This window comes from Sapajus apella, unplaced genomic scaffold, assembly GCF_009761245.1.
Source record: "Sapajus apella isolate SASKATOON/1434 unplaced genomic scaffold, GSC_monkey_1.0 scaffold55, whole genome shotgun sequence".
NCBI classification, from domain to species: Eukaryota; Metazoa; Chordata; class Mammalia; order Primates; family Cebidae; genus Sapajus; species Sapajus apella.
Window position 1 is genome coordinate 8270505 of NW_022436995.1, and position 23021 is coordinate 8293525.

Consider the following 23021-nt stretch of genomic DNA (forward strand, 5'->3'; position numbering starts at 1 on the left):
TGCAGTGGTGTGATCTTGGCTCACTGCAACCTCTGCCTCCCAGGTTCAAGCAGTTCTCCTGCCTCAGCCTCCGAGTAGGTGGGATTATAGGCATCCACCACCATGCCTGGCTAATTTTTGTATTTTTAGTAGAGATGGGGTTTCACCATGTTGGCCAGGCCAGGCTGGTCTCAAACTCCTAGCCTCATGATCCGCCCACCTTGGCCTCCCAAAGTGCTGGAATTAGAGACTTGAGCCACCATGCCTGGCTCGAGACCCTATCTCTTTAAAAATATTTCAAGGCTGGGCATGGTGGCTCATGCCTGTAATCCCAGCACTTCGGGAGGCTGAGGTGGGTGGATCATGAGGTCAGAAGTTCATGATCAGCCTGGCCATGATAGTGAAATTCCGTCTCTACTAAAAATATAAAAAATTAGCTGGGCACAGTGACAGGCACCTGTAATCCCAGCTACTTGGAAGGCTGAGGCAGGAGAATTGCTTGAACCTGGGTGGCAGAGGTTGTAGTGAGCCAAATCAAGCCATTGCACTCCAGCCTGGGCAATAGAGTGAAACTCCGTTAAAAATAATAATAATAATAATATTTCAAAAATTAGCCAGGCATGGTGGCACAGGCCTGTATTCCTTCTCCTGGGAAGGCTAAGGTGGGAAGATCACCTGAGCCCAGGAGTTTGAGATTACAGTGAGCTATGATCATCCCACTGCATTCCAGCCTAGGTGACAGTGAGACACTGTCTCTAAAAAAAATAAAATAAATTAAGTTGGCGAATAATCTGGTCAAAGAAGCTATAAATAGAAAAGATTATTTTAAATATGATATTAAAACTAATTTTCTTCTAGATTACTCATATTCAGTTTAAATAAACACATAATAAATATGAAGGTCTTCCCTAATGTAGCAATGTTTGTTTGTTAACATGTTACCCCTTTTAAAGAAAAGCTGCCAAATTATGTAATTTCTAAGAGATAAGAACAAGCTCAGATATTTTTCTCAACTGAGCATTTCTCAATTGCACACTTTCAAAAGAGAACAGTATCTTAGATCATATACTATTTGATTCTACAATCTGTGGTTTGGATTTTATAAAAATGGCTTGTGGACATTAAATTAAGCAACAACAAGCTTTCATCTCCTACCTATTCCACAGACAGAATTCTCAAACTATGTATATATTTTTAAGGATATAGGGTACCCTTTTTTGTGTACCACATCCCTGGGAGTCCTTAAAGAAGATTTCAGCTAGATGCCACAAACTTCTTTGTCTTATGTACCAGGGACTTATCTATACAATTCATAAAAATAGAAGTGGATAGGCGGGGCATGGTGGCTCACACCTGTAATCCCAGCACTTTGGGAGACCGAGGTGGGTGGATCACAAGGTTAAGGGATTGAGACTATCCTGGCCAAGATGGTGAAACCCCTGTCTCTATTAAAAATACAAAACTTAGCTAGGCATGGTGGCACGTACCTGTAGTCCAAGCTACTCGAGAGGCTAAGGCAGGAGAATTGCTTGAACCCTGGAGGCGGAGGTTGCAGTGAGCCAATATCATGCCACTGCACTCCAGCCTGGTGACAGAGCAAGACTCCATCTCAAAAAAAAAAAAAAAAAAATGAAGTGGTTAAGTGAAACACATTTTTTTCTCTAAATATACTGCAAGAAAACGAATCTATTCAGTCTAGTAATTTCATTTCCAGAGTTGAGACAGATTCTCTAGTCAAAATCAGCTGGTAGGATTGTCTGCTTCAGGTAGGCATTTAACACAAGTAGCAGCCTTGTCCTCTTTTTCTCTTTCCATAGGAAATTTGCTGTAGAATTAGCTCTACAAATAATTACACCATGCCACTAGCCAATTGGGGCTGCACTAACTTGTTTGAACCCTTCAAATGAAAGCTAAGTAGCTGATAACTGCATAATATGTTGTAGTTGTAAGTGGTCCGTTATTTATGCAGTTTTGCACGCATGGGAATAATTGCCTTTTCCAAACTGGTGATCACAGAAAGGATGGCCTTGCAGTAATGTTTTTGACTACAAAATATTTATAAACTATTTTAAAATCTATGGCTTGATCATATGAATGCTAAGACAGTTAAACATTGTGGAGTAACCTCTTTGAAAAGAGGACTTATGAAACTTGATTGTTAGATATTTCAGGTAGTATTCTTAGATATAACAAAAATTTTAGCTATTTTTAACCCACAAGAAAAGTGGCATGCTGCTGCCAGAAAAACCTGATTTGCCTTGTAATTTTATAAGATGATACAGAAACATTTTTCAGAGTTTATAGGCTGATCTCTTAATTGGATATTATGTATTTTATCATCTTTATTAATGAAATATAATTATAAAAAAGTAATCTACAGTAGTTCTTAATAGGAATAAAATATTAGGATCTATTTTAAACAAAATCTATCAATCAAATGAGAAAGAACCTCAAGAATCCTAATTCTTCTAGAAAAACCAGATGCCTAAATAAAACCTACAGACTAATTTTGCTCCCAGTTTCTTTGGCCAAGTTATTTCCTCCACTTTTAGTTTAACCCCTGTGCTGCTTTACTGTAGCACATCACTTGGTACTATGTGTAAACTCAGTTGCTTTTTAAAATATATTGGCATCAAATGAGATGTAGTTTAAGGATATAGGGATCTGCTGCTGTGAGCAGTATATGAAGCCGCTGCCAGCCAGTTAAACCCCCAGGGATGAGTTTCCACTCTCACTTCTCCTCCTTCATTAAAGTAAAAGGAGAGATATTGAGGTGGGATTTTTTTTTGTTTTCTCCATGTAATCTTTTTTATTTCATTGCCAATTGATTTGATGACTAAAAATATATATAGTTCAGTTTCATATTTTCCCTCTGTGCCCTATTTCAGCAAATTATTCTTGGGGTTAAAACAAGTAGTGGTCTTCAAATCCTTCATTGCATAAAAATTGTGGATCCTGTTATTGTGAAGTTCATGAAATAACAGCATTATTCAGCTCATCTATACTTTCACAGAAGCCTAAAAGAAAGGTTAAGGAAACTTACTTTTGTGTGCAACTGACCATACGCTGAACTGAAAAGTCCCAAATGCTTATGAGATGCTTCCTAACTCCATGCTCTTCCACCAAGAGATACAAGCTTGAGCTCACCTTCATTTGTGAACAGGAGCAGAGTGGAGGATGGCAGCCAAGGGCATTAGATCTGCAGTCACACTTGTACCGTGCCTCCCGCACATTGGCACATTTCTACTTTCTCTACTATGAGCTGGAGTCACCTGATACCCAGTTCAATGCTGCTTTCTACTTTTGACAGCTCAAAGACAAGATAGACTCTCTTCCTTCCACCTCAGACTAGAAAATCTAGACTTCCAATAAAATCTTTTCAATCTTCAACATATATTTTGGCAAGTAGTATAGAATCCATAGTTCAGTTATGTTGTTGCCACACTAGATCCTTAGTATAGATGTACTGCCAAGACTTTCCAAACAGTGTTTCCCAGAAATATCCAGATTTTTCAGAATCAGGAACAAGTACACTTAAACTTTAAAAATGTTTTGGCCGGGCGCGGTGGCTCACGCCTGTAATCCCAGCACTTTGGGAGGCCGAGGTGGGTGGATCACAAGGTCAAGAGATCGAGACCATCCTAGTCAAAATGGTGAAACCCCGTCTCTACTAAAAATATAAAAAATCAACTGGGCATGGTGGTGCGTGCCTGTAATCCCAGCTACTCAGGAGGCTGGGGCAGGAGAATTGCCTGAACCCGGGAGGCAGAGGTTGCGATGAGCCGAGATCGCGCCATTGCACTCCAGCCTGGGTAACAAAAGCGAAACTCCGTCTCAAAAAAAAAAAAAAAATGTTTTATAGCCCAAATTAATGCATATTTGTATTCACCTATGTAATCGAAATGTTTATGCTGGTTAAATCAGAATTGGTCCCATGATCTTGTAATATGAAATTACCCAATTGGTCTTGAGCTATATGATGTTGTACCATGAAATACAGAAACAACATTGAACTGGGTATCAGGTGACTCCAGCTCACAGGCTTTTCATGAGATCTATTAATATTGGGATATGCTGTAAGAAGAATTTTGCATATACCAAGATAAAACTATGAAAGATAGGCCGGGCGCGGTGGCTCACGCCTGTAATCCCAGCACTTTGGGAGGCCAAGGCGGGCAGATCCTGAGGTCAGGAGATAGAGACCATCCTGATAACACAGTGAAACCCCATCTCCACTAAAAATACAGAAAAGTAGCCGGGCGTGGTGGCACATGCCTGTAGTCACAGCTATTCGGGAGGCTGAGGCTGGAGAATCACTTGAACCTGTGAGGCGGAGGTTACAGTGAGCCAAGATTGTGCTCCTGCACTCCAGCCTGGGTGACAGAGTGAGACTTCATCTCAAAAAATAAAAATAAATTTAAAAAAAAAACATGAAAGATAAAATCCTTTATTCTCACAAAAAATATTAAAAGCCTTTGTTCATTGATTCTCAGGACCCCTTTACACCTATGATTATTGAAGACTCTAAAGAACATTGGGTTAAGTGGGTTATATCTATCATTAACTGTTTTAGGGGTAACTTTAAAAATATTTATTAACTTTTTAAAAATAATAGCCCACTACCAACACTAACCTAAATAACATATTTTTGAAACATAATTATTTTCTAAAACAAAAAATATATAGAAGAGTAGGATTGTCTGACAGGTCTGAAAAATTAATAGAACATGGTTGGATTCTCATATCTCCTTCTGTATTCAATCAGTCATAATATGTTGTTTTGATTGAAGCACATGAAGAAAATCCAGCCATACACAGATTAGTGTTTGGAAAATGGAAGAATATTTTGTATATTTTATAGCCTTTTCAGATAATTTTGTATATTCTTCTTTGACTTTATAGTAAACTCAACAATGGTAATTCTAAGTGCTGGTTGCAATATGGATTCTACAGTCATATTAATAAACTTTTTGTCTTTTGTAACTTGTAAGAGAACAAGATTGAAAAAGGCAAAGAACATCTTAGTATAATTTTGAAAATAGTTTTGACCTTGCAGACCCCTGAAAGGTCCTCAGTATCCCCCAGGGTCCCCAGATCACAATTTGAGAATCACCGGTGATATGATTTGGTTCTGTGTCCCTACCCAAATCTCATCTTGAATTGTAATCTTCATGTGTTGGAGGAGAAGCCTGGTGGGAGATGATTGGATCACAGGGCAGGTGTCCCCCTTGCTTTTTTTGTGATAGTGCGTGAGTTCTCACAAGAGCCGATGGTTTTAAAGTGTGGCACTTTCCCCCTCGCTCACTGTCTCTCTCCTGCCACCATGTGCAGAAAGCCTTTGTTTCCCCTTCACCTTCCACCATGATTGTAAGTCTTCTGAAGCCTCCCCAGCCATGTGGAACTGTAAGTCAGTTAAACCGTTTTTCTTCATAAATTACCCAGTCTTGGGTAGTTCTTAATAGCAGTGTGAAAATGGACTCGTACAACTGGCTTTAGTTGCATGCAGTGCTTTGCTAATCACTGACATAAGTTTAAACAAGGGAACTTCCTTTTTTTTTTCAAGGGGAATCCATTTGTCCCATTTGGTTTGAGGATGTTTTCAAAACTCAACAAATGTATTTCTATGTTTTCTACATCCTTATAACAAAATTCCCTAATCCCCTTCAATAGCCCCCAAAAAACAACTATCAGTTTTATTTTAATCTAACTGGCAATGGATATACTATCTAAATAACCCAGATAGAGTTGTCTCTTGCCATCTTTTGGGATCCCACCATCTAGTGTCTTGTGCTTTCACACTTGCGTAAGTAATTAAAACCTGGCTACACCACAGTGTCTAGATCACAGTTCTTTATTATGACAAGATGCTGATGTGCAGTCATTTGTGAGGACACGTTATAACGTGTCCTCTTGTTTTTTTGCCATTAGAATACCAACATTTTTTTATGAATTGGAGCAATTCCAGATTATCTCTGTATCAATGTCACTGTTCCTGAGCTTGTATCCAGTGTGCTTTCTTGAGTAGAAGAGAAGGGGATGGAGTAAGCCTGAGTATGCCGTGGGGAGGATGTGATGCATTGAACATCACTGATCATGAGTTTCAAAATGAGGAAAAGGTTGAGAACAACTGCTCCAGATCAGCAAACTGAGGCAGGAATGACCACCATCCCAGGCTAGGGTGATCAGATGAACAACCACTACTTGGTAATCAGGAGTCTATTGTTAACCTCTTCTCTGCCTTGAGTACCATTGTAAGCAATAGGACTTGGGAGACAAAAGAAACTAGGAGTCAACCACAGGGTAAGAAGCTGATGTTCCAGAACGTGTGGTCTGCTGCAACAACAGGGGCCTGTCACAGAGGCATGCACCAGTGCCAAGGGGGCTTAGTCACTCAGCGTGGCCTTGCTCATGTTCTTGGGTTTCCGTGGCTACTGCGAAAGAAAAGCCAATTCCAGCAGGGCTAGATTGCCGGATGCAAAGAGGCAATTAGTATCATCTGATAGGTGTGCATGCAGAAAGGGACTGGGAAACTTAGCGAAGGTAGAAGTGGGGAGGATAAATGATTGCCAGTGACCTTTGATGAGCAGCCTTGGTTCAATGGAGGCCCAGAAGTGGTAGCTGAATAATTTCAGAGAGGCAGCTCTCAGGTAACCTTCTTTAATGTAGAAACAATAACATTTCACAACTACTTATGTGAGAAAAGATGGAACCCTCTATCAAACTAGGAGTATTTTGCAGGAAATAAGAATGGCCGTAAGAAAACAGGCTGTGTTCCTTTCTGCAGTGATGAGGAAGAGAGAGTGTCTCTTTCTGCTAGTGTTGTATTATTCTGTGCTAATGAGGACCTTGAAAAAGCTACACATCCCACTTATTTTTTGAATTCCCCAGAAGTTCTCCAGCTCAGAGAACCCAGTTTGTTTTTGTTTTGTTTTGTTTTTGAGACAGAGTTTCGCTCGTTTTCCAGGCTGGAGTGCAATGGCGCAATCTCGGCTCACCGCAACCTCCGCCTCCTGGGTTCAGGCAATTCTCCTGCCTCAGCCTCCTGAGCAGCTGGGATTACAGGCACGCGCCACCATGCCCAGCTAATTTTTTGTAGCTTTTGTAGAGATGGGGTTTCACCGTGTTGACCAGGATGGTCTCGATCTCGACCTCGTGATCCACCCGCCTCGGCCTCCCAAAGTGCTGGGATTACAGGCTTGAGCCACCGCGCCCGGCTGAGAACCCAGTTCTAGAAAAGTTGAAAGAAAGCGGTGGCGGGGGGGTGGGGAGTTGGTGATGAGAACACACAGGAGAAAGGGCTAAGAATTTAAGGACAGGCCAGGCATGGTGGCTTACACCTGTAGTACCAGCACTTTGGGAGGCCGAGGTGGGTGGATCACTTTAGCCCAGGAATTTGAGATCATCCTGGGCAACATGGTGAAACACTGTCTTTACAAAAAATTTACAAAAATTACAAAAGTTAGCCAGGTGCAGGTGATATGTACCAGTAGTTTCATCTACTTGGGAGGCTGATGTGAGAGGATCACGTGAGCCCAGGAGGTTGAGGCTGCAGTGAGCTGAGATCACACCAGTGCACTCCAGCCTGAGCAACAGAGTGAGACCCTGTTAAAAAAAAAAAAAAAAAAAAGGAAAAGAAAAAGATTTTTTGAGTAGGGGCTTCATACATGTTTCATTCATTATTCAACTGGAGATTGCACAAGTACCTGCTGTAACGTAGCTAATAGTCTGGTTACAGGAGCTAGAGTGGTACAGGTGAAAGAAGAGATGGACAGTAAAGTAAACAAGCCAAGAAGTATGTAATGACAAAGGGAGAAACGGGTGGTGAAGAAGGGGTGCACGAGAACAGTGAAGGGAGACTAAGAACTTTAGAAAAGGGTGGTCAGGCATACCCCTATGATGAGTAGGACCTTATTGCCTCAGTAGAGACCTAGCAGTTCCCCTCTGCATCCCTCTCCCACTTTTAAGGACTCTGACAATTACGTCTGGCCCAGCCAGATAATCCAGGATAATCTCTTTTTTTTAAGGTCAGTTGATAGCAACCTTAATTCCATTTGCAACTTGATTCTCTTTTGTAACGTAATATATATTACCTAATATATTCACTGGTTATGGATATTAGAACTTGGACATTTTTAGCTGGGCACAGTGGCTCACACCTGTAATCCCAGCACTTTGGGAGGCTGAGGCAGGCAGTGAAACCCTGTCTCTGCTAAAAATAAACACACCCAAAAACATTAGCCAGGCATGGTGGTACATGCCTGTAGTCCCAGCTACTCAGGAGGCTGAGGCAGGAGAATTGCTTGAACTGGGGAGGTGGAGGTTGCAGTGAGCCGAGATCACACCCCTGCACTCCAGCCTTGTCTTTTATACATCTTGTATAAAAGATGAGTCTTGTCTTTTATACATCTAAATTTCTCACAGGAGCTAATATATAGTGTCTGAACTATATAATAATTTGTAGGTTTATGTGACCATGGACAAGAGACAACACACTTACCTTAAGTTTCCTTATCTATAATATGGCAGGACTGAGGTTGATCTCTCAGAACTCCTTCAGTGTTCCCAACCAGACCCTGGAAGAAACCACGTCATTGTATATTATAGTCCAGAGCGTAATGTCTCCTTGTCACGAGGCATGTCTACTGAACTCCCCTAAACCACATCCTTGTTGATAATTTCCTGGTTAAGTCACGGTTATATTTAATATATGCTACCAGCATTGACGAAATCTTTTCACCTGTCAACACATGCACTTTATGGATGTACAAAACAAAACAAGCCTGACTTAAAAACATACTCACTTCCAACTTCTGATCTGCTGATATCATTTTACATTGCATTGTATCTTGTCCATGTAGAATGGTGGCTGTTGTTTGTCACAGAGTCTGTTATTGTTGTTATATGTTTTGGAAACACCCATACCTTGTAACATTAAAATACCTTGTGTTTATACAGCACTTTACAGCTTACAAGATGTTTTCATACCTGTAACTGCATATGATTCTCTATAACAATGTTCCAAGATTAGCATACACTTCTTTAAAATGACTGTGTTCTGTGTAAACATTTTATATGCCTTCTTGATCTGTGGTAACAGAGGTCCCAAGTAATTTGTTGGAAAACTGACCTCAAGCATTGGAATGGAGCAGACTTACTCACATGCTGCACATGCAGCAACAAAGTGATCAGACATCCTTTATATTTTAAATTGGACATCATCTTAATGAGACATACTGCCTTTTATCTTTACTTTTGAAAGGAAATGCAGTCATAGAATGCTCTCAGGCACTTTTCTTAATCACACTTTATATTCTTTAGGCATTTTCCTGCCTTTTTATAGTCTTGCTATATAAGTTATTCACAATACATCTTTCTAAACATTTGTTTGAATATAGATAAAATTATCCATATGCAGAATTCCAAGTTACAATATTGTAGTCACACATAAAGACATCATTGGAGTTGTAACTGCCTATATTAGCTTTTATATGTGGAATGGTTCTATAAATTATTTGAGAGATTAATAATTTTTCAAAAATGATTCAAATAGCTCATTTGTCCTTCTGCCTCTCTTTTTAATTCTTGTCCAGATGCAAAGCAAAGAGAGACTTTTAGATGATTGTAAAGACACTTAATTTCCAGACGTTGTCTAGTGTTTAAACGCTGACATCAAAGCAAAGAGCCAATTATCAAAGTTCATTTGGTCTGAAGCCCCATTGCCTGAATTGCTATAGTTTTCCTTATGCTGAAAAGGAAATGTGTGTCACATCTTGAAGATGTAGTGTATAAAATCACTTTATCTAGAGCAGTTTAACTTGAAACATGTGTTTGGGCTCACTAACCACAAGGAGGCATTGAAGCATCTCTTCAAAATGTGAAAAGCAATTTTATAAAGCAAAAAAAAAAGTTGCACCTACAGTTGCTGAATTTCATATAAGCAATTATACCTGCTTGTGAGTATGCATACTTTTTATATTTTGATTCGCTTTTTAAATGACCTGAAATATCAGCAGAAACTGTTTTTGCTGTTGTTTGTGAGAGATTTTTGGACAATAGTAATCCATATGTGTTTTCCCTTCTGCTGCGTTTCCAGTGAAAACAAAGGCAAACTGCAGGACTTTTATTAGTACTGACAAAGTAATTGCATTGACCCTTCTTGGCCTTTGAAGGTGAAAAGTTCTTTTGACTGTGAGCAGATGTTGATTTCTTTAGTATTTGAATTGTTTAAATACATATTGCTGACAGCAAGGGATTTATCTGAAATCTGTGTGTCACTTTAGAATGATTTTGGAACACATCTTCAAAATACCACATAGGACGCTCCCATTAAGAAGCCAAAACAATATTCTTTTAACCTGAGCATCATTTTCTTACACATCCTTTTAAACATTCATATTGCATGTCAGAAATTTTCTCCATGTTTTATCATCTTGATTCTTAGCAGCCTTGATGGTATTGAAAAATGCGAACCTCTCTGTTGCAGAGTATGTTGCTTAGCACATCTTCCAGAATAATGTTTAATTCCCCCAAGAAACAAGGACCTCATTCTTCGGGATTGGATTGTTTCTGTAAGATGCTTCAGAGAAAATTTTTTCCTAGAAATGTGGACTGTGACATTTTGAAATTCTCTTGTGCCATTTTGCTATATTGACTTGCTCTTTCTGGGTTTTAATACCTTGTTTGCTTTTTAGGGTATTCCCAGCCTGTGAGAGAACGTATTGCTGATTTCAACATACAGCAGAACATGCAGCTGGGGAGGCTGTGTGACATCTTAGGTACAGTAAATAGTGGTACACAAATGACTCTTTGGAATGTTTATCAGTGGATGTTGATAGAATATTTTTTTGTTTGTTTTGTTTTTGCTTTTTTTTTCCTCTACAAGGAAAAAGCTCAGATTTTAACTCTATTTACAGCGCAATTAAATGTTTTATTTTAAAAATCAGATTTGTAGTAAAGTCAACTTGAATTAAAAAATGACATTTCAACCAAGTTACTTGGGCAGTTTTCTAGATTCTCTTTGCTGCAGATTTGGATCAGCATTTCTCTCCTATAGACCAAAGTCTTTATTTACTGAATCTTGAAGTGAATGAAGTCAAAATTTCACATTTGTGTCAGTCTTGTCCCTTATAGTATCTGTGAAATGAGTGAAAGGTGGTATCAGAAATGAAGCACTGTGTTTTCATAAGAAGAAAAAGGGGAAAATGAAGATAGATTTTTAAAAGAAGCTTTTATATAAATATAGAGCATTGTGTTATTTGAATATGTGAACTGCCTTATGGAGGGAATTTTTAGAAAAACAGACCTTGATTGAGTCATGTATACATCCTTGTTCAAGTCAATTTCTGATACTGGTTTGGTCAGTTCTTAATCACATACCCATCTGGAGCCAGGAGAGAAGGATGCCTGAATGTGACAGCTTTGGTTGACACTGTTCAAGGCCAGGGTTCAGATTAGGCTCTAGAATATGGGTTGTAAAAGCTAAGCAATATCATTGAATCTGTTTGTGAGATACTGGCCAAAAATTCAAGGTTACACAAAAATTAGATTTTTATTAGTTATCAAATAAGAACTTCTTTGTTTTGTTAAAATATAATTGCTTTGGCCCTTATTTAAGAAAAACTAGAAAGAATTTTAAATTATCAATGACCAACTTAGCTGGCTCCGTGGAATGACATACTTTACATGATTCATATATATTTCAGCATCATTATTATTTTATAGATGCCATTTGGTAGCAAAAATACATCAGTACTAGAAATTTACAGTGTCTTAAAATAATAATCGTAATTGCTTTAATCTATTATCTAGGCACTAAGATTGTTTTTCAGCATTACGAAAAAAATTTAATGACTTAAGATTGATTTGTTAATGCAAAGCCATTTCAACTAAAACTGACTGGATGGAAACCACTGAAGTGCAGCAGAGGGCAGACTTTGCTCTAATTTATTCGAATTAATTTTTTTCTTTGGCTTTTTATATCCCTTTCTATATATAATATAAGCCATCACCAAATAATCTCTTTATAAAACATTCTCATTATTGGAAAAGACTTGAAAGTATTAGGCTTCTGTTTTAAACAACTCAATAATTCAGTCTGTCTCTACCTGCAATGGAATATTTTGCTTTTATGAACATTTCTAAGAGATTATGAACCAAATGCCTTTTTCTTGGTATATTGTCTTCATGATATAGCAATGCAATCATAAAATGTCTTCAAGAGGAGTAATAAAAGTTTAGAAATAGTAGTCAGATGAAAGCAAAGTACTTATGAAATAAAAACATGAATAAACTGAAAAATTTGTAATAATTTTATGAAAGAATAAGTAATTATCCTTTATCGTTTTTTCCTTCTTATTTGGGGTAAACAAAGATAATCCAATCATACTGGTAAGGCTTGTCACCAGATATTGACTATGAAGTCATGATTATCAGGTGGAGACCCCAGTGGCCAGTATTTTCAGTTCGTAGATGAGTTCAGCAAGAAAGTGACTGATTACTAACTAGCAATCAAAGGAAGTTTCACCTTCTTATCAATTCCTTTCTAAAATTACCTGTCAATTAATTGTGAACATATGTAGATTCATGATAAAACCCACTAATACTGAATATCAGAGTTAGTGATACGCATTCCTTTGCCAGAAACCAACAGGAAAGGTGAAATTGGCAACATGATTCCTTTTATCAGTTGTAACCTAGAAATTTTCTTCCTAAGAAAAAATTTATTTTTCATCTGCTGCAGTCTATAAGCTATTTTTCTTGTTTTTCTGCCTTACTCTTTCATACTTAAAAAAAAAAAAAAACTTATTACTTTGACTTTTAAAACCTCTATTGTAATTTGGTTAGATGCTAGCCGCCTCTTCAAAACAGAAGAGTTAGGATGACTAATGATGATTCAGCAATTGGATGCAAGTTATTTATTTTGAGGTTTATGTTTCAAAATTAAATGGGAGCCACGTAAATATTCACATGTATGGAGCACCTGCTCTCGGCGTAGCACTGGGCCAGCTCAGAAAACACCACCTCTAGGTCTCTGGGGAGGGAGATTTCTCCTGTAAGCCCTGCATCTAAGCATAAAAGATTTTCCCAACTTTCCGAATCTCTCCATAATCCCTTCAGTCAGTCAACAAGTGTTTATTGAATGACTCCGACATATTCCACACTGTACCAGGGCTTGGGGCAATATAAGAAATAGCACCAACATTGCCTTTAAGGAGCTTGGAGAGACAAGATTAATAGATTGGAAACAGTAGGCTAGAGCCACAGAGGACACTACTTCATATTAAATCTTAAGGTACTGATCAAAGGAAACGTAGGTGTGTGGCAGCTGGGGAGTCACTGTTGGCTAGCCTAGTCAGGGTGGGCCAGAGCACATTCACCCATCTGTGCTGTTTCTTGAGGACTTACTATGTGCCAGATGTGGCAACAAATACTTTCTATATCTTCACTCACTTAATACCGTCTAAAACTCTACGCCCCAGGTGGTTTTATTCCCCTTTTTACAGGTGAAGAAATGAATGCTTAGAAAGGTTAAATAACTAGAATTTAATCAGTTTATGGTGTGTAGATGTACTCTGTCAAACCGATCAGAGAAGTCTTAAAATCCCCTCTTGGTTCTCCTTGCCTAAGAAAACGTTTACAGTGCTCCCTCCTCTGAACTTCTCTAAGAACCTGTCTGTGTGCTTCAACTTGCCCACAATGATTGCTATATTTTCCTCCATGTCTAGCCAAGGGCTTTGCCCCTACAGATTAGTCAGCTATTTTGTAAATGAATGAATGAACAAATGAATGACTTCGTTGACTGCTGATTTCCTATTTATACTCCCTGAAATATTCTGCAGCATGGAGTAGATACTGTTATTTCACTATTGCATTTGGATGGGATATTTAATTAGGGTTTCTTACTATGTTACATGTAAGAAGCAAATCTTAAGAAGGAAAAACGTTAAATTAAGACAGTGTTTCCTTTCAACCAAGAATCACTAGACATACTATGTAAGTAATATACTCCATTTTGGGAATCAAGCAGGGGAGAGGTTGGTTTCCTGAAATAATCATTGCTGTGGTTATAAGCAGACCATTTATTTGAACAGGACATTCCCTGAATTTACCCTGTCAAGTCCATGCAGAATAAGAAGTTGCAATTTCATCAGCTTTCTAAAGTTAATAGCTGTGTTTTATAACTTACTGAAGTTAATGGAATAAATTTTTAAAGCAGTATGCAATTCCCATTGATGTTAATGGGTGTTGCATGGCTAAATCCCTATGTGTTATTTGAAAGTACATTTCCAAGGTATCTCACAGCCCTCCCTCTGAAGGAATCATTGCATCTATTTCATTGGTGGCGTGTAATTTATATTTTCTTCAGAGAAATGCTGAACTGTAAAATAGCCAGTTAGATTGCTCATATCATACAAAACCAATCTAAATTAACCTCAATGTGGCTTTTGGATATGCTTTTTATTTTAAAGTATACAACATCAAGCAGATGCCAGAGTTCATAATGTCATTTACCTTCATACCAGTAATTAACATTGTGCCTGTTGTTTTTAGATGCCAATGTGAATGTCATCTACATCTGCTCCCATCATATGAATGACGAGCTAGTGCAGTATTACAAAAAAATCCTAAGTCTACACGCAGCCGTCAAATCGGGGAACCTTGAGGACAGAAGTGACCTGCAGAACAGGTTCAAAATTATCACCCCTGAAGCTGTAAACATCTTCCCTGTGAGTTTGTCTTCTAATTACTACGGCTTCAGGGATGCAGTAAAATTAAATTGGAAATTTTATAACTTGCAACGCTCTGGTACACATCAGTGAAATATTATTGCAAGTTTAACAGCTTTACTGATTAGACTACTAGTTGGCCTATAGGAAATAAATATTCCAGTTTAACTTTTAGACTTAGTGGAGCTACCCCTGCCCAGTTTCTCCAGAGCTGTAGCCTAATTCCAGTTACTAGGTAGTACCATCAAGTAGGTGGATTTATAACATGTACCATTCCTTTTTCTTAATTTTGTGTGGAGGACACTAAGGCAGAGAAAGGCTGGGCCTGCCCACAGTCACAGAGCTAGTTAGGAACAGAACTAGAACAGGCCCCCTGTTTTCTGATCCACACAGGTACTCTGTGTTTTTTCCCCTGAGGAGAATTTGGCCTGATTTACCATATCAGATGGTTCATAATAAACAATGTTCAGGTTGTTGTTGTTTTTTTTAATTGCACTGATTTTTAGTGAATGGAATGAATTCTGAGTGGAATCCTATTCCTAGACAAGAGCCTTTAGAAAATTCATGGAATGATAAAGGCAGCATTCTAGAATAAGGCAGTACAAAACATGGCTTTAAATGAATTTCTCTACATTTTAACAAGAATTCAAACTTTCCATGTTAACCAGCCAACAGTTTAATACCTCATGGACTATGCATTTTTGAGGAGACTTTTTTTAGTGTAATTAAAATAAAGATAGCTGTCTCCATTTACAATTGAGATGCATCCAAGTCAGCCATCTATTTCCAAAGTGATTGCATGCTATACACATAGGGAACATCTGTGTGTTGGGTGACTACCCATTAACACTTCAGATGTACCATGATTTGACCAAAAAAAACAAGGGGAGGGGTAGCGCAGGGACCTAAGGACAGGCCTGCCAGGCTGGGGAAGGTTGCAATAGCGTTTCTACTTTGCTGTTATACTCAGTGAATTGTTTTCAGGGTTTACTCTCTTCTACCAAGATGAAGATTTTATTTTTTCATAACTGGATGCCTCAATATTCCCCTAAAAACCCTCTGCTGAGCTTCGTTTCGTTGGCACTTTTGGCTGTGAAAGAGGAAGGCAAGGACGGGCTGGGGAAGCAAAAGAAAGGACAAGTGACAAATCACTCCCACTTATATACATTCTGGGGAACCTTCCAATATCTTCCACCAGTGTAAGAATTTTTTTGGTGCTTCCTAGTTATTCGTTGGCCTCCGTGACATAGTTACTATGGACATTAGGATGCAAGGAAGAAAAAGAACTACCATTCGTGTTTAAATTCCTGATTTTCTCCAGCCAAAAAATTAATCTAATGGCTGCTAGCTGCTAGTAAGGAGTTTCTGCACATCTGAAATACACATATACATTGAAGAGGCATAGAATGGGGAGGGGCACTAGATTGGGGAGAAGAAAAGTGAGAAAACTAAAAACTAACGATTTTCTAATTCTTAGCATACAATTTCTTTTTTTTTTTTTTTCTTTTTTTGAGATGAAGTCTTACTCTGTCACCCAGGCTGGAATGCAGTGGCACGATCTCAGCTCACTGCAGACTGCAACCTCCGCCTCCCGGGTTCAAGTGATTTTCTTGCCTCAGCCTCCCGAATAGCTGTGATTACAGGCATGTGCCACCACACCTGGCTAATTTTTGTATTTTTAGTAGAGACAGGGTTTCAGTATGTTGGCCACGCTGGTCTTGAACTCCTGACCTCAAGTGATCCACCTGCCTCGGCCTCCCAAAGTGCTGGGATTATTGGTGTGAGCCACTGCGCCCAGCCCAGTTTCTCATTTGATTCTCAGAACAATGCAACAAGATGGAAAGATAGCTGTTTTTATCAATCTCCTTTTATGGCTAAGGAAACCAAGACTCATTTTCTCGTTTAAGGGGACTAGTAAGGCCAGAGTGTCAACCAAAATCTCTCTACCCCAAAGCAATATCATGAGTTGGAATGACTGTCTTGCTCCTGGATGACCCTGTGGCCTTGGGCAAGCCCCCTTACCTCTCTGTTCCACTGGTCCTCATCTATAAAACGAGACAATGGATTAGATCATCTCAGAGTCATCTTCAACCCTGTCATCCTATTATCTGAGAACTGTGCCCTTGCTAGTCCACTCTTTGCCTTCTAAGCTTGAGACAGGCACTTTCAGATGCACAAAGTTACACACATAGTATAGGTTTTCATCTTTGTGAGTAGAAACAGGCAAAGTTTTAAGTACTTAACAGTTCTCCTCATAGCTCAAGTTTAAATTATTTGAGTAATTACTCATAAGCAATCAACTTTCTAAAAATACAAAAATTAAATTCTCACTTTCAAATCAGTTCTTTTTTATGTTTCGTTATTGCTTTTTCTTTTAAATGGGTTTGAGAAATTGTATCAGTGCTGATTTTCATTTAAATGGATAGCTACGAGATTTTTTTAGAGCATGCCAAAAATCTGTTTGTACATCTCTCCAAGTTACTATATGATTCTTGAATTTGTAATGGTAAAACGGGCTCTGTATAAAAGTCATCATGTCTACTTTTAGACATTTCAATGTTTATGAAGACATTCTAAACAACTATCATTTATCTAGGGTCAAAAAAAAATCAGTGGTGATAAATTAAATGTAGCCGTCATTCTATGGAACTAGAAACATTTTAGATTTTGTCATCAGTGTTAATCCATCTGATGATACTGATGTTCTCCAAACGGTCATACAAGACCTGTGATTAGTGATACATCCTTTGCCATCACTCATTCACATTTAAATCTTTATTAAACACATATCAAACACAATACTGTGACAGCATCTTGCCTGGAATATGAGACATGCCTGCAGATAACTATAATACAGAGTCGGGTAGAGTACTTGCCAATAGAAACAAGCTAACCTAGAGGAGACAGAAATCCATCCTGCCTGGAAATGTGCCCAAAATGTTAACATTAGGTTCTACTGCTGCATCTGCCATCCCCCTTCACATCTTATAAACCCACGAGACCTTTACTACTCCCTCGATAAAATGGGGAACTTGTGGCAGCAGTGACACGCCAATTGTGTTAACAGGGTTTAAATCCTGCCTCTGCTGTTTACTAGCCGTGTGACTTTGGGCAAATCACTTGAGGCTCAATTTCCCCATCTCCAAAATAGGGATAGTTAATTGATTCAATGTCATACGGATCAAATGAGAGATCACATGGCAAGGGCTTTGATCTTGTGAACTTACCATGAGAAGACTGCTGCCCTGGTATGCTCTTCTGGGTGCCCTGAAAAGCCCACCATGGACATCGTAACTCAAGTCACCAAGACAGTTCATTTTTTTTTACGTGTCTTCATTGGAATACTTTATGGGAAAAAGAAAAGAGTGAAATAAGGAAGAAAGATAGTGACTAACCAGATGGGAAACACAAACCTGCCAGGTGCTATCACTGGCCATTGTCAGATGGAACATTGGGTTTCCTAGAACTGCATTCTCAGAAGTATGTTTTTAAAATGGATTTAAGGCCAGGTGCAGTGGCTCACACCCATAATCTCAGCACTTTGGGAGGCTGGGGCAGATGGATCACTTGAGCTCAGGAGTTTGCAACCAGTCTGGGCAACATGACAAAACTGTCTCTACAAAACATACATAAATTAGCCGGGCATGGTGGCGTGCACCTATAGTCTCAGCTACCTGAGGGCCTCAGGTGGGAGGATCACTTGAGCCTAGGAGGTTGAGGCTGCAGGGAGCTGTGTTTGTACCACTGCATTCCAGCCTGGGTGACAGAGTGAGACTCTGTCCCCTCTTCCACAAAAAAAAAAAAAAAAGATTTAAAATTATTGTAGAAAAGGCATATTTCATAGAACTAAGGAACTGGGAATAAAACACCCAATCTGGAGGAAGGGCCCAATAGGGGAAATCACGTAAATCCTCTTCTTGGAGTAGCTCTGTTTTTTTACCTTTTAAAATTGTGGCAAAATGTACATAACACAAAATTTACCATTTTAACCATTTTTTAGTGTACAGTTTAGTGGCATTAAGTGCATTCACAATGTTGTACAACCATTACCACTATCAATTTCAGAACCTTTTATCATCCAAAAAGAAACTCTGTATCCATTAAGCAGTAAGTCCAAAAGAGCTCATGTTTTAAAGGGAAAGCTATTTCAGAGCTGGAAGGACCGTATAGACTTCGAATCCAACCCCTCATTTGAATATGAGAAACTGATACTCAGAAAGGTTGAGTTTTCTAGATCACCTAACAAATTACAAATTCAGGCAGGACTGAAACGCAGGTGTTCTCCCGAGTTCCGTTCTCTTCCTCCCATGCTCAGGAGTCACACTCTCCAACAATTTGCAAGCGGGTACATCTGATATTCCTTGAAACAATCACTTAGCATTTCTCAGGATTTTTATGCTGCAGTGAGTAGATAATTTTTCACTAGAATTGGGGGAGTAGATGCTAGCCTATAAAATCCCTTCAACTGCCTTGAGACTCTGGCAGTTTTACATTATATTATTTGCATGACATTTTAATGACTTTTTATTTTTTATTTTTTTGAGACAGGGTCTTACTGTGTGACCCAGGCTGGAATGCAGTGACATGATCTCTGTTCACTGCAGCCTTGACCTTCCTGGCTCAAATGATTCTCCTGCCTCAGCCTCCCGAGTAGCTGGGACCACAGGTGTGTACCACCACATACCTGGCTAACTTTTTTTAGATAGGGGGTTTTGCCATATTGCTCAAGCTGGTCTCAAAGTCCTGGGCTCAAGTGATCTGCCCGCTGTGGCCTCCCAAAGTGCTGGGATTACAGGTGTGAGCCACGGCACCTAGCCTGACTTTATTTTTAAGAAGATTTTCTCTGTAATAATAATTGTTAACATTTGTCAAGTATCAATGCTGTGTATTATACTAGGTATTTTGCATTTGTGGTCTATCTTTAAAGCCTCAGAGCAACCCAGCAAATGGGTAATTTATATTCTTATTTAACAGGTGAAGAAACAGGCTCAGGGGGTCTAACTTGCTTGCCTACACTAATGGAGCTTATAAGTGATAGAGCTGGATTCAAAGCCAGACCCATTTCACTCCAAAGCCCCATTAGTTTCCCGTGTGCCACGCTGCCCTCTTCTCCAGAGGGAGGAAAACAATCTTGGGTTCTTTTATTCTATCCTTGGGTAATGTCTTTCCCATGCCTATCTTCACCGGATAAAATCCCACCCATCCTTCAGAATTCACCTCAACCCCAACCTCTTTCCTAATAACAGTACTAGCTAACATTCATTAAGTCCTTATTGTATCCAAGGTACTATTATAAGTGCCTTACATGCATCATCTCATTTAATTCTTACAGCATCCCTATGAGATAAATATGATCATCACACTCATTTTACAGATGAGGAAACTGAGGCACAAGGAGAATGTGTATTTGCCTTTTCAGCTCTCCCCATCAGCATGCCTCTTGAGGACTCTGTAGATCCTTATGGCCCTTCCCTGCCCCGTCTCAGTTATGTGTTAACTGTGATTCGTGTCCCCACCCCTTGAAAGCAGAAACATGGTTGTGTTAGTTTTGGTGTGTGCTGACCATCTGGCTTTTTCCTCTGCCCCCATTAGGCTAGCTTGAATTATTTATTTAACTGAATGAGACCGTCACATGTATTGGGGAGCTGGGTCTAACTATTCAAAAATAAAACAAAGAGAGTTTTTCACTGAAAAATATATTCCAGTCTTGCTGAAATTTTCAATTATTTTCTATTTGTGAATCCTTTCCAGAATTATTGCCTAGAACCATGATAATCATTATAAAAGTCCATATTATCTGAAGCAGATTTAGTGGTAGAATTTTGGAAGGAGGGTGTCAGGTCAAGTGCCTTTTCCTACTCAAGCATTTAAAGAGTTGCCAGAGTAGGAATCTGTACAGTGAAGAATGCTATGGGGCTTTTTTCTTCATTTTTTTGTATTGATTTTCCAGACACTTTAGTGTTAAACCATGCCAGAAGTGTTACGGAGATGAATCACTATTACCCAAAGGCCGCCAGCCTCTTTTCCTTCTGACAGAAGGATAATTCCACGTGGATCAAATAAATACAGATGTGTAGTAATTAGTTCTATTCCCAGTGAGCCTATTTCCCACACACTAAAGATGTGAGCGATTATGGAACCTCACCCCAACAGTTTTTATCAATGTAAACTGCTAAACAACAGGATAGGTCACAACCCAGTCTGCTGTTAATAATGTATTTATTATGTGCAACATTATAAATTAGGTATATGGACTAGAAAAAAGGACACCTTTTAACAAGAATAATATGATCTTCCCCTAGCAGCATCATATGTGCCTGGCCACTCACCTGATGTACAGTCCCAAGGCAATCAAAAGAATTAAAAATCTCATCGAAGGAACAGAGGCCTACATCGTCAGCGGACTCCTCCACAGAGATGATTTAGCTGTGGCCGATATGTTAGACATACCCATCCTGGGCTCTGAGCCTGAACTAGCTCATCTTTATAGTACCAAATCTGGAGGTAAACGTGTCTTTGACAGTGCCAATGTGGCAGTTCCTCCTGGAATTTATGACATTTATAGTCAGCAACAGGTATGTGGGGTGAACAATTGAAGCTCTGTTCAAATATTTGAAACATCCTCTTGATCTTGGACAAGTGTTCTGGAGCCAGCCCTACCCAATGAAGAATAGGTGGAATACTTGAGTTGATTTGAGGGAAATCTACTTTATTTATTTAGTTAGTTAGTTTTGAGATGGAGTCTCGCTCTGTCATCCAGGCTGGAGTGCAGTGGCACAATCTCGGCTCACTGCAAACTCTGCCTCCCGGGTTCAGTGATTTCTAGCTCATTTTTGTGTTTTTAGTAGAGACAGGGTTTCACCATGTTGGCCAGGCTGGTCTCGAACTCCTGACCACTAGTGATCTGCCTACCTTAGCCTCCCAAAGTGCTGTGATTACAGGTGCAAGCCACCACGCCTGGCCTGAGGGAATCTACCTGAGACCTTTGTGTTTAAAAGTATTTTCCTGTTAGTCTTGCAGAAATTGCTGGAATTTCCAAAATATTTACTCATCTGGAATAAGCACTGTTAAAATGTATCTATCATTTGAACCAATCTACTATCAATATTTAATGCTTTAACATGGATTATTTCATTATCGTATCAGCTAGCCAGTCATTAAATAGGATCCTAAGAAATATGAGAGTCAGTTTTCACTAAAAGCAGTGGGTTTGGAAAGCTTCTCCACTGGGTCAGATTGCAGAGGGCCTGTGTACAGAGGGCTGCAGGCTTCCTTGGCTCTTCAGGAAGCGATCTAAAGGGAGGAGGGGAAAGATCTCAGAAAAAGGGAAGTAAAACAGCTCCAGGAATAAAACTATCTGTTTTTGGTTGTGCCTTGGATGAGGTGTGGCTATGCATTCTTCCAGCAGAGAGTCAGGGCCTAAAACATTGGGAGAAATGTATTAGCCACTAGACATGTTTTCTCTTTGAGTTAGCCTTGGCAGGTGTTCTCCCATTTAACTGCCATCTGTTTTCATAATAGAGAAAATTAAAAGACAAATGGCTGTTAACATTTCCTAACCTCTGTTTCAGTACACCTCTTGACCATTACTCTGAGCCAATCACATATCATCCCCTCTCCCCGCTTCTTGGGAAACCAAAGAACCATGCACAATGAGGCAGTTTGTGAGGGACTATTTTTAGGGATCCCCTCGTACTCTCAGTTGCCTGATCATGATGCTCTCCACCTCACAGCCACTGAGCTAAATAATCAAGCCTTTCAACAAATCAGACTTTGCAGAGATTAGTTTAAAGAAACGATTAGCTTATTAAGCTACCCACAATTATTTTAGCCTTGTTAGAGTGTTCTTGGGCAATTTTCATGAGCTCAAGACAGAGGTTTCTCTTAACCCGGGAAAGACATAGGCAATTTTAGTAGGAGTGGAGTAGAGAGGATCCCCCTGAGCCATTATGTCACTTCCATTGTCATTAGCCACCACTGGAATTTGAAGATAACAAGATAGATTGCTTGACTCTGCTTCCCAGTAGAATATTTGGCTGTTATACTTATTACAGGCAAAATAAATTTTTAAATGATATCTCACACATTAAACAATCTTCAAAACTTTAAAATGTATGTGCAATATTTACATTGAGTCTTGCCTTCATCTTTACTGAGGAAATCTCAGGCAGTCTTTGCTATGAAATATTTCAGAACTGCATATGTTGACAGGAGTTAAAGATACAGCCACATTTAAATACAGTAAAATCTCCCTCTAGTGCTAGTATTCAGAAGTATGACTAAAAATCTCCTTATGGACACATCACATTTGAGAGA

The 23021-nt window shown here is 39.2% G+C and overlaps 1 protein-coding gene across 1 annotated transcript in view; it reads left to right on the forward strand.

Moving 5' to 3' along the window:
- The window catches only part of IQCH (IQ motif containing H), a 197492-nt gene that overhangs the window by 74815 nt on the left and 99656 nt on the right, over positions 1–23021 (forward strand). The window contains exons 8-9 of the mRNA XM_032244599.1: positions 10671–10754; positions 14530–14705. Coding sequence (XP_032100490.1) covers positions 10671–10754; positions 14530–14705 — 260 coding nt within the window. The remainder of the gene's footprint in view (positions 1–10670; positions 10755–14529; positions 14706–23021) is intronic.